This window comes from Apus apus, chromosome 2, assembly GCF_020740795.1.
Source record: "Apus apus isolate bApuApu2 chromosome 2, bApuApu2.pri.cur, whole genome shotgun sequence".
In the NCBI taxonomy this organism is placed as follows: domain Eukaryota; kingdom Metazoa; phylum Chordata; class Aves; order Apodiformes; family Apodidae; genus Apus; species Apus apus.
This window is the reverse complement of record NC_067283.1, coordinates 82,001,839-82,020,331: the sequence shown is the minus strand read 5'-3', so window position 1 is coordinate 82,020,331 and position 18,493 is coordinate 82,001,839. Positions and strand designations below refer to the sequence as shown.

At 38.1% G+C, this 18,493-nt stretch overlaps 1 protein-coding gene across 9 annotated transcripts in view; it reads right to left on the bottom strand.

Moving 5' to 3' along the window:
- Nucleotides 1-18,493, bottom strand: part of CTNND2 (catenin delta 2) — a 646,650-nt gene that overhangs the window by 84,626 nt on the left and 543,531 nt on the right. For all 9 annotated transcript variants that reach the window (XR_007888643.1, XM_051610842.1, XM_051610849.1 and 6 more), the window contains 2 exons: nucleotides 8,878-8,995; nucleotides 4,962-5,147 (listed from right to left, as the gene is read on the bottom strand). Coding sequence is in view for 8 of the 9 variants with exons in the window: in XM_051610842.1 (XP_051466802.1) it covers nucleotides 4,962-5,147; nucleotides 8,878-8,995 (304 nt within the window). In the remaining variant the exon portion in view is untranslated. The remainder of the gene's footprint in view (nucleotides 1-4,961; nucleotides 5,148-8,877; nucleotides 8,996-18,493) is intronic.

Here is an 18,493-nt window from a genome sequence, read left to right as displayed (position 1 = left end):
TATGGACACATGCAACTGCACAGTTTTTGCACAAAGTACTTATTATATTATTTCATGGACAAAATACATGTAATGTATCAAATGTATCAGATCAACCCAGTACATTTTTCGTACACATGTGAGGATGTAACTTTTTTTAAACTCATGCATTTACAGTCCCAAAGAATGGTGAAAATGATTGAAAAACAACTGATACAGAGCTGTGTATATGTTCATGCTATACTAGTACTTATACAGCATTAGAAATTATGCTTGCAGATAAATTAATATTTAATGTGGTTTAGCCATTCTGCCCAACAATGAGAAAACATTAAAAAAAAAAAAGAAAGATAAATTGCTGCATTCCCTTGCCTTTCTTGCAACTCACTTATAGCAGATGGTTGTATTAATTCATCACACAGTGTGGGGGAAGATATTTTCTCAAGACACCATGATGCCTCAGGGCCCTTGTAAGGGTGATAGAAGCCTTTGGTACTTCACTTGCACAGGCAGTGAAGGTGCAGTAAACTCAGTGACAGTGGATAATGTCCTACCCTATTCTTCAGATGTGGTGTGTGTGCCCAGAGCAGCATGTGCAGGGAGGGTGTCACTGCCAAGCACACATAACCTTCATGCTGTGCCTATGGTAGTCTCTTCAAGGGCAATAGAGGGTGACAGAAAAGATGTTGCTGTAGCCACTTTCTGGGAGGTAGAGAGCACAAACAACCATGACCTGTCAGGTGCTCCCTTGTCCCAGTGTTTCAGCTCCTCTCAGCTTCTGCATGTGTGATCTCAGCTAGCCCTTCACCAAAGAGCTTAATGACTTCTGGCATCCTCTCTGTAGCTGAGACCAGGGCCTGCAGCCCTACAGCCCAACTGTTTCAGGGCGTGCAGGACGGATGCGGGTCAGAAAATAAGCTGTTGCAAAGGAGGTTTTCCTCATCTTCATCCCTTTTATAAATTTTATTTCTTAAGTAGAAACATCAATTGCTTGAGTGATAAAAAGATTTTTCCCCAAGATGATAGCACAATATTTTCTCAAATGGTGGCTACGGCACGACAGAAGTTGTTTTGTAGTTCACATTGCTCAGTATTAATGAACCAAGGAAGTGTGCTAAATGACTACCCAGTTAATTACTGGCAGTTACTTTATTGTGGCAAACGGTCAGGAAAGAGGAATAGGGTCTATTTGAAATAGGCTGTGGATGTAGTAGGAGCCTCTGAAAAAGAGGATGACTATGCATTTACTCTTCCTAGCTTACGCTACATTGGAACTGAAAAGTCATAAACAATATTCCTTCCAGGCTTCCCTCCTTCAGCTGAAATTACCCACATATATTATGGTTGAAGCTGACAAACTGTTTGCTATGAGGGTGAGATACAAATCTCTCATTTCCTGAAAACTGGTGCAAAGAAAAGATGAAAGTCAAGAATGAAAAAAGAAGCTGAACATAAAGGTCTTTAAGAACAACAGACTTTGGAGATTAAGAGTACTCTAATAGTTTCCAAAGTTTCCATATTACTAAGAAACTCTGAGAGGAGAAAAGATCACTCATCTAAATGCTCTCCCCTGCCACAGAACAGATCTCCTGTCACCTTTTTTCCTCATTTTAATGAAAACAAATCCATTTTTATATCATAATTGTACTGGATACCAGAAAAAGCTTCAACTCAGTAAGAACAGTGCATTCTCTGTGTTTTGTTTTTTTTTCTCTAACAGCCTCAAGTTGGTGAGGCTTGCAAAATACCACTACTGGAAAAAAAGAAAAAATAAAAAAGTCCAGGGAAAAAACAAAACAAAACCCAGAAATCACTAAAATCATCTTGATCACTCCAATTATCAGACTACCTCAAATATCCAACACTATGCTATAGCTGTGTTTTTTGTATCAGCAGAGGAAAAAAAATCTGTATCAGCGATTTACCAGTGTCCACCAAAAGCATTTTTAAAATTTCAAAGACTTTTAAACAAACAGCCACCCCCCAACCAGAGGACAATGGATCCTCATCCTGCATATCCAGTAGCTGTGGAAGTCTATCCCCTGTTCCTAGACATGTCAATCCAACAGTTTCTTTTGGAAACCACTGTCCGATAGATGCATTGGTCAACGCTGTCAAGAGCAGAAATTTAATGTTAAGCAACAAAAACTCATAAAAGTCATAGAGGTGGCTTTCAGGAGTGACGGGAATCCATGCAGCTGATACAAAGGAGGCAGGAGTGCCAATGTGAGCACTGTGTGCAGTTTTGGGTGCTGCAGTATAAAAAGGACATTGAGGTGCTGGAGAAGGTGCAGAGAAGGGCAATGAGGCTGGTTAGGGGTCTTGAGAACTGGCCCTATAAGAAGAGGCTGAGCGATCTGAGGCTGTTCAGCCTGAAGGAGGCTGAGGGGAGACCTCATTGGTCTCTACAAACTATCTGAGAGGAGGTTGTGGTGAGGTGGGTCTTGGCCTCTTCTCCCTAGTGACAGGAAAAGAGGAAATGGGGTCAAATTGTGAGAGGTGAGGTTCAGATTCGATATTAGGAAAAATTTATTCACAGAAAGAGTGGTGAGGCATTGGAACAGGCTGCCCAGGGAGGTGGTAGAGGGAACGTCCCTGGAGGTGCTCAGAAAAAGGGTAGACATGGTGTTTTGGGAGATGGTCTAGTGGTTAGGGGTTGTAGGGTGGATGGTTGGACTCGAGGATCTTGAAGGTCTTTTCCAACCTTAAGGATGATTCTATGATTCTATTCTATGATGTAATATTTCAGTTAAGTCAAAGCTCAGTTCAAACATCCAGGCCTAAAGCAAGGTGGTGAATATAAACGAAGGTGCTGTTGTCCAGCAACGGGTAGCCCCAACAAAACTGGGCAATTTCTGGAATACAGTTTGTTGGATAAATAATGATAACCTCCCCAGTCTGATGCAACAATGTTTACAATTTTGGGAAAGGTGTTTGGAATGCTTTGAAAACATTCCAATTCTTTGAATCTTTATTATTAATCTGAAAGATGAATAAATCTAAATTATATTCCTGATTACATATTACATTCTTAGAAGAATTATCAATGCCTTTATTCAATGTTTTTTTAATAAACATTATACTTTGCTACAAAAAATAATTTCATTTGAATGATACATTTTGTCTTTGCTTAAAATCAGATCACTCCCAAATAAAACAGGATGGAATTCAATCTAGGGAAAACAATCCTTGGCATCTCATTACATCTTCTCATCCCTCTCCACCGGAAGCTGAAGCTAATGGGCTTTGCACTATATTCCACAAATTAAGAAATACAAGTTTTATTAAATAACTCTGTAGTTTTGACTTTGAAAACAACTTGATCATACATGATACTGAGAGATTCCCAGTGTATATGATACGTTTCTGTGTAGGCAAGCAAGAATGTAGAAATGGGCGCTAAACAGCTCTGTAAGGAGATGCTCAATACAGTTGATATCTTGCTAAGGAACAAAAAAAAAAACATTTAAAAGCCACTGCAAATTCTCTGTTACTGTCCTCATTAATTTGGTATGGGTTGGTAGAGTATTGAAATATACTTGGTAAAATAGGGGTCTCACCAGGAGAAAAGGCTTACTTGACAGCTTTATTATTTATTCTTTTTGAAATATTATTGCCTTAAATCTGCTATTTCATCTGGATAGAATAATTTAGAGCCCATTTAGCTAGCACGCTAAAGAGGTGTGCCAGTCAATTTTTCAGTGATATATAACTTGAAATGTTGGTGTTATACCTTAAGGCTCCTGACAGAAGTGAAAGAGAAGGTCAGGCTCATTTCAGAAGTGCCACTTCCAGTCAAAAATCACATTTTGGGCTAGATTCTGGGCTGACAAGAACGAAAAGAGATGGGGAATTCAAAAGGAGCATGAAGCCAAGGAGTCAGCCTGGTTCTTCTTTGTGGAGAAAGGAAAATAAATGAAATAGTTCCACATATGTATATAATGGGCTACATAAAAAGAAATAAAGTAAGGATTAATGGCAGCTCCCTGGGTTTTTTTGCTGAAATTGGACCATACTAGTTATTTTCCCTAACTGCTTTTTGTTCTAATCCTTGTTTCTTGTTGGCAGCTGTTAGAATACCTACAGCAGTGACAAAATTTTCCAAAGTGGAACAAGTAATTTTCTTTGAGCAGCCTGTAACAGAAAAAAGCAGCTATGGAAAAACTACACCTAGAAAGATATGGAGAACTACCTGCTACCAACACTTTTCCTTTGGAAAAGTTACAAATCTGTAGTCATTCTCATTGCTATTTAGTGTGCGTACTGCTACAGTAATGTGTCTGTGATATAATTGTCAGCATTCCTCTTATTTTAAGTTGTTAATGGGAAAACGAGTTAAATACACTTTGAAAGTCAATCCAACTAAAATAAAAACCTGCAGCCCTTCAAATAACTTGAGGAAACTATCAAGACTGTACTTTACAATCTTTGCTTAGTAACAACATTAGATATAACAACACATTAATGTTTTTTTAAATTCACTCATCTTGCTTGATTTAGTCCTACAGAGTAGGACTACCTACAGGTAGAGGGAAAGTATAAGATCAACTGTAAAGTGAAGATGTACAGAAATACAAGCCTGATGTCTGCCTGCATGAAAGCTTCTCTACACAAATGTGACTGGGCGAAGTACAGTGTAAATTATATGAAGATTACATCTGAATGTTATGACTTACATTTTTGCCATAAATTGCATCCATTAATAGACTGAGCTGTTTGCAGCACTTATGGCATTCACAATGCATGCATGGCTACAGTTTCCAGGTGCCACCATGTCATGTGCAACTTTTTCAAGCAAGCATATTTCCTTGTGTTACTCTGGAGCCGTATGTTGCTTTAGGCTCTCAGCTAATTAACAAAGGCAACGGTTTTGTGTATTATGCATCATGCACTTTATTTCTAATACGATGCATGAATTATTTATATTTTAAATTATGAGTACTTCAATTACTAGAAACACAGCTGCAAGTAAGATTCGTTACCTGATCTTGTGATTTCTTTTTCTTCTTCTTCTTCCCCCAGCACCCTGAACTCTCTGCATCTTTTCCATTGGCATCACCACAGAGTAATCCATCAAGTTCATCCGTTCCCATCTGCTGTCCCTGAGATGTTTCTGCAGCTAGCCTGTATGAGAGGTTCCTCAAAATGCACACACAGTTTTCAACGGTCTAAAGAGTGTGACAAAAAAAGAAAATAAAAAATACAAAAAACAAAACAAGAAAAATGTTAAAATCCTTTCATTGCTTACTCTGTATACAAAGCAGAAGAAATGTCCTTGATCTTTGCACATGCGGGTTTGGTTGGTGGTTGTTTTGTTTTTTCCTAAAACCAGAAAGAATCCCTTTCTGGCATAAATTTTATGTAAATTGCCAGAAAAATGGGATCTGAGTTCCATTTCACTAATACCTGTAGCATGAAAAGATGATGTTTCCTGAGTTCCAAAACTAAGACTAGAAAATCTCAGAATCTTGTTGCCTTTACTGCTTCTAGCCAGGCTGCAGACACCTTGTGGGCAGCCTTTCCCTTTCCTCCATTTTTCCCCCTAGTAGGTTGTGACTTCTGTGGAAGATGCTGGCAGGAATCCAGAAACAGAGCGAGAGGCAGTGGAAGAAAATTCAATGATAATTCAACATTTTTTCTCTAAGTCTAAAAGAAGTTCTGTTTAGACTTGGTTTAAGTCTACTCATAGAATTTGTTCAATCTGGTTTGACCATCCCTAATAAGCAGGATATGGGCTTAAATTTCTGGAGGCATAGAAAGTATGGTTTAAAAAGCCTCTATCTATCTGTCTATCTATCTATCTATCTATCTATCTATCTATCTATCTATCTATCTATCTATCTATCTATCTATCTTTATTTCAACTGCTCCTAATACTCCACGGAGATAATAAGTGACAGTCACTACATCTCGGCTCTGCTGCTCCATTAACCCAGAATGGAATAACTGTGAGGCTCTTGGCTCTTTTATTCTGCTGTACTCACCAGTGAGGCAAACAGATGGGGATTAATTTACTTCCATATACTGTATGAGCTTATGCCAGGTATGCATTTGGCACATGGCTTTTGTGATGACATTAAGTTCCAGAGATGAACTGAACTCAGACTCATCTAGACATTACACTCTTTCACATTACACTTGTACTAATTTGAAATCTTCAGTCAAATACATAAATACATGTAGAAATATATACATGTGTAGAAAGTGTTCTTAATGCTCTTCTCACACCCAAAAGTTCTGTAGACTTCATAGCGACAATAATTATTTTAAGTTTGCTGCATCTTTTACTTTCCTTCAACATTTCCATATGTGAATTTTATTCACTCCTGCTACTATTTACTTCTGCACAGCCATAGCATGCTGAAGCTTTGTGTTTGTTGATTAGGGTTCTATATTTTAACTCCAGTTTTTACAAATTACGGTTTTCATACTTGAAATTCTCATTATGGGAAAGATAAACTCACTCAGTGCACTGCAAGGACAATGTTACCTCAAACTGGAAACATAAGGAAACGTCCAAGGCTTAAGCGCAACAGACACCTTCTTCACTAAGGTGAACTCTACAAGCCAAGAAAGCTGGTTCTAGTCATGCACTGGACACACTTCACTCCTTCTTGAAGCTTTGAAGGGTCCTTGTATTCCTCATTCCTACAGGTATACTTCAATTTCATCATGAGAGGATTAAATATAACTTTAGTAGTCATTACATTTTAATAGATCACATTAAAAATATGAACACTAACTTCATGAGGTAACAATGTCTGAGTCACTAATTTTTTAACTCTTTCACTTGAATTAGCATAGCTTTTTATTATTACACATTTATAAGAAACACTGCTGTTAAGATGCTTGTAATGCAGCTAAGATTTATGCACTCTTAACTTCACCAACATGAGGAACATCTGTCAGCTTCCCATGCACCTGGAAGTGTCTCATTCTCTTTCAGAGCCTGCGAGAGCAGGGACCTATTTTATCAGTTGTTAGTCTTTAACAGCATTACAAAATTACCTAACAGGTTAACTGTGGCATTTGGAAAAAACACTTATTAACTTTAAAGTAAAGTTCAATTTTTTGTTATAATAGCACCATTTTTGAAACTAGATAAAAAAGTTACTTAGAGACAGTTATTTAAAAGTATTTATTTTAATTAAAATTATATTCTGCTTTGGGATAAATATGCCAGGTAAGAGGCTACACTATGGTGTTTCATATTTAGCTTAAAACTACTTTATGTCATGCAGCTAAAAACCTCTTAGACAGGAGGTTAAAACTACAAAGGCAGGGAGATCATTCTTTCTCTACTTTATTCAATTTTTCCTCCATATATGAGTTAGCCTGCAGTTTTTTCAAGTCATACCAGCTACAAATGAGAGTATAAGCAGAACACTCTGTATTAACAATAAGAGGAAAAACAGGGACCTTATTGTGCTCCTTATTTAGCCTTTTTAACAGTAAAGCAATCTTGAAATCAGTTGGGTCACCTACAAAGAAACTGTTGAAAAACCAGCAGCTGAGCTGTGAGACCTGGCATAAACTGACTTCCTCATTTTCCATCCACCTCCCTCTCTGCTCCAGTGAAAATCCTCTGACTTCTTTCTGTGAGGCAAGCTGAATCAGGGAGCTTGGAAACAGTCCCCGGGTTTAGCTCTTCTGAGTCTAATGAAGCTGAAAATGCCCCCCATTTCAGGGCTGTGCTACAGGAGGTGATTGGCTGCAGGTCTGCTCTGGATCCAGCTGCAAGCACAGGTTCCTACCTTGTAGGTGGGCCTCCTCCCGTCATCACTCTGCTAAATTTTTATTAATGGAAAACTGATTGTAGGCTAATGTGTTGTGAGGTTTTTCATTTTGGTTGTGTGTTGTTTATTTTTATCTTAAAACACAAAAATGTGCTGGTAGCCCAGCATCATATGCTACAAACCTTTCATAATTCCCCTCTCCCTCCCCTGAATTTACTGGCAAATTTCACATGTTTAGTTCAGGCTAACAACCAGAAAGTTCTGGAGATTATTCCTCTCCAATTTATAAACCCACAGAGGTCCACAGACAATAATCTTTGAAGGATCAAAAAACCCACCCAGTGGATTTTAAAATTTTGCTCTGTAAAAGGCTGATCTCCTGGGATTCTTAGTGATTTGAAAATGGACCGAGGTTGCCCTAGAGCAGCAACAATTGATTCATCACCATGAAGCAACTTATCACCTGAAAGCAACAGGTGTTTGAAACTGGCCTTTATCTCTGGAATACTTCAATGTATTACGTATCTTCAGTTTGGAAATGCTTGGTTTCTTTTTAATTAGACAGTCCCTTTCACTTTTGGAGAAGCCTGTTTATATCTTACTACTTCAGAGAAGTAATGTGACATAAAAATACATCTTAAGACAGTTGTTATTGAAAGCATTCATTGATCCTCTTTCAAGAAAAAATAATGTTGGCAGTACTGCAAACCAGCCTATTAATTGATCAGTGTTTTTTTGTTTGTTTATCTTGTAAGCCTACCATACTGTCACTGATTCTGTCTCATACTAGGTATTGAAAATCAATTGAAATATAAACCTGGCAGAGTCCTGTAAGAAAGTTTACATAGTGTCTGACATACCTGCTCCTCTTATGCCTTGTATTTTCTCTTGTGCTCAGCATTGTATTTTCTCCTTTAATAACTCAAGTGAGGGGATGACACACTTACCTGTGCACGCTACACAGGCAGACACAAACCCAACACTTAGCACACTAAAACACAGCTCAACAGAAGAGAAAGAAAAAAACGACGCTAAATTATGCTTTGCCAAGGCACCCCTCACAATTCTTTAAAAAAAAAACAACAACACAACATGACTTTAGAGTCCTGATGTACCCTGAATGCCTGGATTTCTTGCTCCTGAAAAGACAAAGATGACAAACCTTACTATCAATTTCACTGCTCCCCAGAGCAGACTGGATCACGTACAGCAATGCGTCCGTCAGGCCATCACACTCCCTCATCCTTCTGCGGGCCTCCTCTCCAGCAGAGCTGACATTCCTGCAAGGCAACAGCAACAGTCACCACCTCCCCTCCTGAAATGCTCTCACAATTAACAGACTGATAAAAACACTTGTTGGTATTTTTTTTCTCCTTTCTTCAGTTCAGAGCTGTGACCAATGACAGCTGTGAACGAGTTCAGGAAATGTAACACAAGAGGGGAAAAAATGGAAGTCATGAGGCTCCCCACAAGAAGGGGCTGAGAGACCAAGCAGCCAAGCAACATATGCCTACCTGAGCTGGGAGACCCATGACCTACTAAAACTTGACAAAGGGCTGACAATTTTTCTTTCTTTTTTTTTTTTTTTCCTTCTTTAGTTGGTTTTGTATTTGTGAGAAAGCATTTTTCAAATGTGCATAGGTACATAGAAATTAGGCATTGAAAAATCTAGAGGTTTGACAACGAAATCTCTCTCCTAGGATTTGAAGAGCCCAGTAGTTAGGGCTCTTAAGGTGAGAGAAAAAATATTATCAAAGCATAACGTAAAACACCTGGTGTTGCTTGCTTCTCATTTTACATGTGTTTCCTTTTCTCTCTCATTTTGAGAGAACATTAATGCCTTAATCGTCTCTTTACGTGGTTGCTCACAAGTTATTTTACATTGCAAAATTTAAAACCTCAGCTTATTATAGTAATTGTGCTCCTCAAACAGGGCCAGAGGACTTACAAACACATTTATAGAAACACGATTAGAACAAAATTTACTGGATTACATAATGTGTCATAAAGCTTAAAATACTGATATATAAAGAAACAGATATGTATGAACAAGTACATACAAATAGAGATTATACTTGTTAACATCAAGCCTCCCTGAGCAAATTGCTTTATAATTTGCATAGCAGTTTTGATTTGGAAATGGGTGAATTAGCAACCTCAGGAACAGGGTAAAACTCTTCTCATAGTCTCCTTCAGCAGGGGAAGACAACCTTCTGCTGAGATGCTTCATATGTAGCTCTTCTCTCCACACTACTAAGGTTTATACAAAAGAAGAATGGAAAATAGTACACCAGCCCTAAGTATTTAATGTCAATGTATGGAAACAGAAGGGAGGGCATTGGCCCTCTGCTTTGGGAAGAAGGCAAGGCACTTTCTTTCTCTTATTCCATTTTCAATTGTCTTTGCATTAAAGATGGAAAAAGCATGAGATTCCTGGAAAGGAAGATGAATTTTAGATGGAGGAAGGTGAGAGGACTTAAGGATAGATTTATTTTCAATTCTTTCTTTGCTCTACCTACTTTGTGTTCTGCCTCCTTATGATCTAAAAATATAGCATTTCCCCAAAGCACCAGATTTTTCCTAATCAAATAATCTTATGACAATCCCCAAACCTCTCCTATGCAGGTTCCTAATTGATCCTGCTCCCTAAACACATGTGATTTCCCATCTATACTTGCATCTCCACACAGTCCTAATTAGTTTTGCTCTCCCGCATACAAGCTGCCCCAATTAATTCAATACTCTTCCCTTCACCATTGCAGACAGCCTGACAAAATACCATACAGCCCGGGAACACTACAATGACCTCCCTAGCACACTAATTCATGCTCTCTCCATTCTCCTTGAGACTCCCCAGTTTGCCCCACACTACACACCAGGAGTGTGCCCTTCATAATGGCTTGCAAGTTTTGTGTTGTCTTGTCCCCAAACTTGATACCTCTTCCCTTCTCTGCTGCTCTGTGAGCAGCAGATGAGGGGGCTTCCTCCAGTTCATGGGGAAACCCTCTTTTGTCATCTGGGAACTGGGGTCTGGAGAGAATCAATTGGAAAAAAGTCTTCCATTGGTTCTCCCTTTGAAGTAATGGAAACTTTTTTACTTCCCTTTGGGTGACAGAAATCAGAAGGCAAAAGTATAGAGGGTGGTTTTCCCAAAACAGTGCCCATGCCTTATACTTGCAGGGCCAGAGACTCTGCCTAAAGTGTACTGTGAGTAGACTGGGCCCTTATCAAAAGCAATAGCTCCACCTGAAATACCTAAATGACAGGACACAGAATCATGGATCTGAAAAGTGCACTGGAAATGGGCAGTGAGGACATGGTGGATTAGTGGGCTTCTCCCCCCAGCCCCTGGAAGATAGAGAAAGAAAGTTGTATCAAGCCCTAAAACAATAACTGCACAAATTACAATTGGAAGATGCTGAGCAAGTGATCTCAGCACACCACATTTCTTTGCACTACTTCAAAAAACAAACAAACAACAGCAACAAAAAAGCAAGCAAGCTTAAATATTCCTGAATCCTTTTAAACAAGTAGATAGAACAGTCTGAACTAACATAATGTATTCAGATTTCTTCATTCTCTGTATTCATGTATACTGAGTGCAAGCTTTCAAAACATACAGTCTTAGACATTGGTAGAAACTGGAAAAACATTCTCCCTGATCTTTCATTGAGGTGATTTCTCCTCTCTAGCATGGCCAAATGCACATCACCTTGACCCTCCAGAACCTGCAGAGACTGGCAGACTCTTAGCTCCTCTCCAAGCTCACCAGAAACTCCTCCTCACCAAGACAGCAATGTAGACAACCTAAGTGTCCCTGAGCTGTGAGCTGTCTGCCTCACTCATTTCCAGGCAAACAAAGAATATGAGGCCTTTATACAAAGTTATAGAGACACACTAGGGGCACATCTTGCACATACAATGTATTTCTTTGCCCTGTGTGAAGGAGCTGTCAAATTCAGTTCTTCTGTTCACCGTCCTTCCCCATTATGCTCCAGTTGCTTCTGTAATCAAGAGTTGGATATACTGAATTCCCATGACTGTTTTTCCTGTGTCTCTGTCTAGCTCCTGCACTGACTCATAGCTACTATAGACTTCCTCAGATGTGGTGTATTTATTTACATGCAAAAGAGCTTAAAACCCAAGACAAATCCAAACACTGCACTACATTTTGACAGAAATAATAACTTGATTAATTAAATAGAAAAACATCCCATTATCTAACTATTCCCATTTCACCTCTATTGAAGGAATCATTGTTAACTGATATCTTTCACAGAAGGTCTCTAATATCACCATGTTCAGGCTATGTAGTTCTGTGAAAGAGAAGCAAGTTCCAGATTACTTGACCTGTCAAAGAAACACACTACCATCTTAATTCTCTTATTTCCCATTCTTAACTCAAATGTGCTGCAGCCATCAGTGTGTCAGGGAGTAAGACATGACATTTGTCAATTTATAGTTCACTGTGTAAACCTTAAACTAAGGCATTAGTAGTATATTCAGTTGGTAAAATGTACCACTAACTAAGCACACATTTCTCCAGTGTTGGTTTCCAAACAGGTGAAATTACATTTTCTGGATTTTGAAAAACATGTAGAAATACAAAGCACAGGTTTTTAGGAAGAAAAAAACTCCATGCTTCTCCATTGTAAAGGTAGCCCAGCAAAGCCTTAATTTCATGTTAAATTTTGATAACTTTTGGAAAGTCTTTTCACAGGGTATATGTGAGGTATAGGCTGACACTTTGAATCCAACAGATCAAGCAGTTTTAGAATTCCATAAACCAGTAAAATTAATTTCAAATGGATTGCAGTCACACAGGAATACCAAGAATAGGGAGTGCTGAAGAATAACTCCCGGTTTAGTCAGAAGGTCCCACACAGACCTCCAACAAACAGCTAACTTTCTTCTCAGGAGAGGAACATCAAAAACAGATAGATAGAATAAGAGCCCAGACCCATGGGTCATCAAAGAGCCATTTTCTTAAAAAACAACAAAAAAAGGCAGACTGATTTTGCTAGTAATATAGGAATGGAAAGAAAACTACAATAATCCAGCTTCAGTTTCAGGGGAAGATATGTCACAGCAGGCATGACCCTCCAAACATAATTAAGGGATATCCATTCTGTACTAATAGGAAGTGTGTGCTGTAAAGGAATGTGCTGTGCAACACATACCTGACTTCTGTCAACTTTGGCACTTCACTTATTCAATATAATTTAATATAATTGGTGGGATTTAAGGTGTGGAAAGATGCGTGATAGCAAGTAATTTCTTTCTTCTTAGAGGAATTTTTCATATGCTCATACAAACTATGGAAAGCTTTAAGCAATATCCTTATGACTACAGGGTAGTTAGGTCCACCTGCCTTATCCAGGGGAGGGACATAGGAGTTTTTTGGAAGATGACCAAGAAAGCAAGAGTGCTGAAACACAGACCCTCTAGATATGGGAAGATTTAGCAAACTGTTGACATTACTCCCAAGTAGCAGAACTACAAATCTCAAAGACAGAATTAAAGTATCTACAGCAGCACCTGTCCACCTTGAGCATGCTTGGGTCACAGCAAATACTTTGAACTTTCCTGTACCAGCTACAGGTCTGCAGACTGAAGATCTCTCTGCAGTTGTGCAGGGTAATTGTTGAGAACCAATTCTCCCTATTAGGAAAGATGAAATCAAGGTGTGTCCTCCTTAAGGCCCACATATGGAAGTTTTTTGCTATGGACTGAAGTTATAAGAAAGGAGAGACATCAGGAAGAACATCTTAAACCAGGTGCAACTCAGAAGTTATCTTTGGTACAAAACCTCAAATGTGTCCAAAATATAGCTTTATTTCAAAAAGTTTTGTGTAAGAGAGACTAACATAACAGCCTCAATCTTTTCCATCCTTCTACTTGCTATAATAGCCATCAGAAATCGCTGTTTTGCAGAAAAGGGGAAAAGTTGACACAAACTAAGAATTCAAAAAACTCCTTTAATGTTGCAGGAACCATGTTTATGTTTCCCTGAGGATAATTAGTGGGGGAAAAGCCTTCTGAGCAGCAGAATTGCAACTGATGCACTAAACAGTCATCTTTAGAACACATATGTTCATTAAAAAATTAAAAAAAAAAAAAAAATAAAAAATCCCTGATACTGGCCTCCTCTACATATGCTCTGTGATATGCTGCCTGTTTTTATTTGTCTGATTGACTCAAGATTCTCCTTCAGGGGCACAGCCTTGTCTTGGTGGCAAGCTGGCATCCCCAGTCCCACTGCAGACTGTTGTGGTGATTCTCTAAGGTGGTCTGCAAGGTAGCAGGTGATCATGTAGGATCTACTGCTTTTTCTGTGCACTTCCAGCTGTTTCTATAAGCATTCCGGTTCTTTGCTGCAGTAACACTGACAGCAAAAAGAGGCAACCAGCACAATGCACATTTCTGGCACATGTGCTCACAGCCATTCACAGTCCCTTGACAAATATGTAATTTTAAGGACTTTTTACAATGGAGTAGACCTTGAGTCACATCGGCTTATTTGAAAGTATGCAGTGCAGACTTTGGACATACAGTAAGTAGATAAATTGTAGTTATGGTTACTATAACTTTCAGACAAATTCTAAATTTTAATAATTATTTGGACACTAAGGCTTTTTTTAATCATCCCTTAATGCTGAAAACTAAACTAGCTGATAAGAGTAGCTATTTCTTTGACAATGTTAAAATTTAAACACAGTGGTGAGACAAAAAAAAAGAAAACACAAGATGTTCATCTTCATTATTACGTTTCTGAGTGTTAGGCTTTTAGAAACTACAAAATCAGCTTATTGTTTGGAAGTAATAATAAATTAAAATAGATTTTCCTGTTACTGCCACAGATCTTTCCTGCAAATTTGCCCGATTTGAATGACAGTTCAATGCAGTATTAGCAAGATTAGCAGGATTTCTTCTTGCTAAGTGGTCTTAGTACCAGTTATCGCTCTCTATCTATAAGTTGGTTTCAGAGTAGTAATAATTTGTCAGTTCTGCATGTGGATTAATAATAACATAGGGTTTTGGGGAAAATGATCTCCTATTAATTAAAATAGCTCAACTGTAATTAAAGAAGCAAGACCAATTTATATCAACAAGGAATGAGGCCCCAGATCTTTCTCTTAGGTATTCATTTCACTTTAAAAGCATACACTGCAATTAGACAAACTCCTGACAGTCTAATGTGGATACAGTCTTGGTTATTAACCTTTCTATCAAATGCTGTGACAATGTGATTTAGCTTTGATTATTCAGCCATAGCTTTCATTTTCAAAACACCAGAGCAATTAGCCTACCAACTCGTGCACTCAACAAGTAGCTATTACTGCTCTGCTTCTACATGTCCAATCCTTGGGCTAAATGCACTGTTTTTAATGACTGCTCTGTGTGATCTGTGAAGCAATTGACTTCTAACGTAATTTTTGGCTGTTTTGATACGTTTTGATTTGTGGTGGAAAACGAACATAAATTGCCATAAACATGTTAAAAGAAACAACCTTCCTAAACCAAAACAAAATGTTATGGCATAAAATATTTTTGGAAACATTCATGATATAATGAACCCTACCCTTACCTGAAAGAAACAAAAAAAATACCTAACTCCACCCCCCCTGCCATTTACTATGTGTTTTCATTTGAAGTGTAACTTCTAAGTGCACACAATTATTTAGAGTGAATTCAGGAAATGTTTTAAATGATTGTACCAAAAAAAATAAATTCTACCTGCAGCAAATTTCTCATCTGATATTTCATTTCTCTGACATGTAGTATCTGCCTTCATAAGTATCACTGCACTCATTACTGGTCAGCTCTTTATGCAGATACCCACATTTAATGCACTACCTGCAGAAGGTGAGTCAGTTTGACCAGCCTTCATCTGTTTTGGTAAGAGCTGAAATATTGTGCCACTTACTGCCCTTGGGAAGAAGCTGCTGTGCTGCAAACTCTGAAGATCATAATGGGAACAATGTCAGTGTCATGACATTTTTCTCCATTTGGAATTGTAACATTTCCAACTCGATTCTTTCCCAGAGTTTAATCAGATGCTGTGAACAACAAAGGACTCTCTACGTGTTAAGGACCTACTGTACACAAGTGAGCTGTGGTGTGGTGGCCCAGGCCAACAGCCAAGCACCACAGAGTTGCTCACACAAGCTCAGAGACTGCAGCAAACTTAGAGATGAGGAAACAGACGCTTCTATTTTCAGTTGATTCTTTTCTTTTTCTTCCTTATCTGAAGGAGCACAACAAACTGGTCAACCCTAAGCCTTTCAAATGGCTGCGTTTTCCACTAAGAAGCACAGCATTGTATGAATTTAAATGAGCAGGTATGAGGTATAATTCAACCATTACTTTTGCTTCAACATACACTGTATTCGGCCAGTAACACTCTGCAGGTCTTAAGAGGCCATTATTTGAAGTTCTAATAGTAGTATCCAAATTGTTCACTGTTACCTGAGTGTGCCATAACCATGGTCTACAGCCTTTCACTTTAAACTACCTGGTATCTCAGGACTGGAAGAATGTATATGCAACAGCATGTTGAAAAATGGTATAAACTACAGCAAACCATAATAAAATACAGAAGTAATGGACACATAAATAAGATATGCTAGGAAGACTCAAAAGGGCTGATTCAGAATCCAGAATCCTACCTTTTCATTCTGAAGACAAAATGCATAAGCAATAAGCACATTAGATAAGGGATAGATTGATTGGTAATAACTTCACTTTTCAAAAGACTTTTTACAAGATCTCCAACAAATGTACTTCAATGAATATAAGCAAACATGGGAAGGCAGATAGATTCAGGTAATTTGTTCATGTTTACTTTTCTCATCCACTAAAACATGAAGTCGGTATTTATCCTGTTTAGTCCTCTGGGAAAGTCTCTGTCTGGCATGAACTGTACTAGCAGAAATACATCCACAAGTAGAAAAACATTCCCCTTTTTACTTTTTTGAAGGCTATATTCTCAAGAAAAAATTGACATTACAAACTGTATTAATAAGGACAACCAAAAAGAAGCAGGCAGAATGCTTCAGAGTTCAGAATAAGCATCAAAGAAACATACTACCTGTAAAAGAGAGTAATTTACTAAATGTTTAAACAATTTGTTCTGACTGTATCAGCATGTCTTACACTGCTGAGATCACTTATCCTTTGAATGTTATTTAACTAATATAATTTCAAATTTCTAAAGGAAAATCAACGCTCCTTCAACCAAAATTTTAACATATAATACTGCTGAGGAAAAGGATTTTCTTCCATACCTGAAACTTGTGAAAAGGTATTTAGCCAACTTCACATAGTGCCATGTTCTGATGTATTTAACCTTGGTTTAGCTTAAGAACAACTGGTACTAACAAATAAAAACAAAACCTCTTGATTTTGACACTTCTTTCCCCTTGGCTTAGTCACAGGCCTAATTCATGTGCTTTTCAGGGATACATGGAAGTCTCTTTTCTATACACTCAAATATACTGAATCCCTGAATTGATTATAATAAGAGTGCAACTTCTGAATCCAGCACAGGGCTAAAATACAATCCTGACCTGCTTCCAACGTTTTACCTGAAATAGTTCAGTGCTAGCAGGCATGTCCTAGCTACAGAAAATATAATTGTCTCTAGAATAATAGGAAAGGACTAGACAATCACATTAAATTAACATTTAAGAAAAAAAGCATGATGCTTTAACAAATGGAGTAGTTTGCTTCTTTAATAAAACTCTCAAACCAGAAAATCTATGAATAAGTTTCACAATTATAGTTTTTTGAATCAGGAAAAAAAACCAACCAACAATACAATACAACCAACAGAAAACTAACTTCAGATTATGCTTTCTTGAAGTTTATTTGTTAAATATCTTGCTGTCTTAAAGTACTAGTTTTTCCATCCATTCTTCCCTCTGTCAAGAAATTATGAACCCAAGAAGTCCTGGGAGTTTGTACTCTTTGCAGTCATCCTCTGCTTCATTTTAATAAGGCTTTTAGAATCAGGTCTCCAGCATCTTCATGAGAAGTCTTCACTGAAAGAAAATGATTGTGCTACTCCACACAAGCAAAAATGAAAGCTATTTGAAGTCTAATATCTGCATTGAAACCTTCTCCGGCATTTCACTGTCTTGGATTCCTATGAGTCTCAACTGTCTTCCATACATTCTCTTAGTTGTTCATTATAGAAAAATGTTTTAATTAATAAATCTTATTTCCCTATCTTGCTGATGTTATTATTTGGATCTCCTTTTTTTTTTTTTGTTCAAATACACAGTTGAAACACTGAGGAGTCCAAAAACAGGCAATGTAAATATCCAGTGAATAGCCTGCTACATGAAATAAAGTCCATATGCCAAACAGACGCATTGGCCACATATTTGAAGGACCTCCTAAAGTTTTAGTCACACAAATTCACAGTTGAGGGCAACTAAGCTTGTGTAATAAAACGCCTTATGCCTCAACTTCTTTACTGTGAGAGTAACAGGCTGCCCAGAGAGGTTGTCAAGTCTCCTTCTCTGGTGATATTCAAAACCCATCAGGGTATGTTCCTGTGTACTCTACTGTAGGTGATCTTGCTCTAGCAGGGGGGCTGGACTAGATGACCTTCAGAGGTCCCTTCCTACCCCTACAACTCTGTGACTGTGAACTGTCACATTCCTGCTACAAGACAATGCAAAAAGACAAATGTGTTATTCAGGTATAGACCCAGCAATTGTACAGTCAACTGGGCAGAAAAGTAGACACTTTGAGATGGAGGCAAGCTAAAA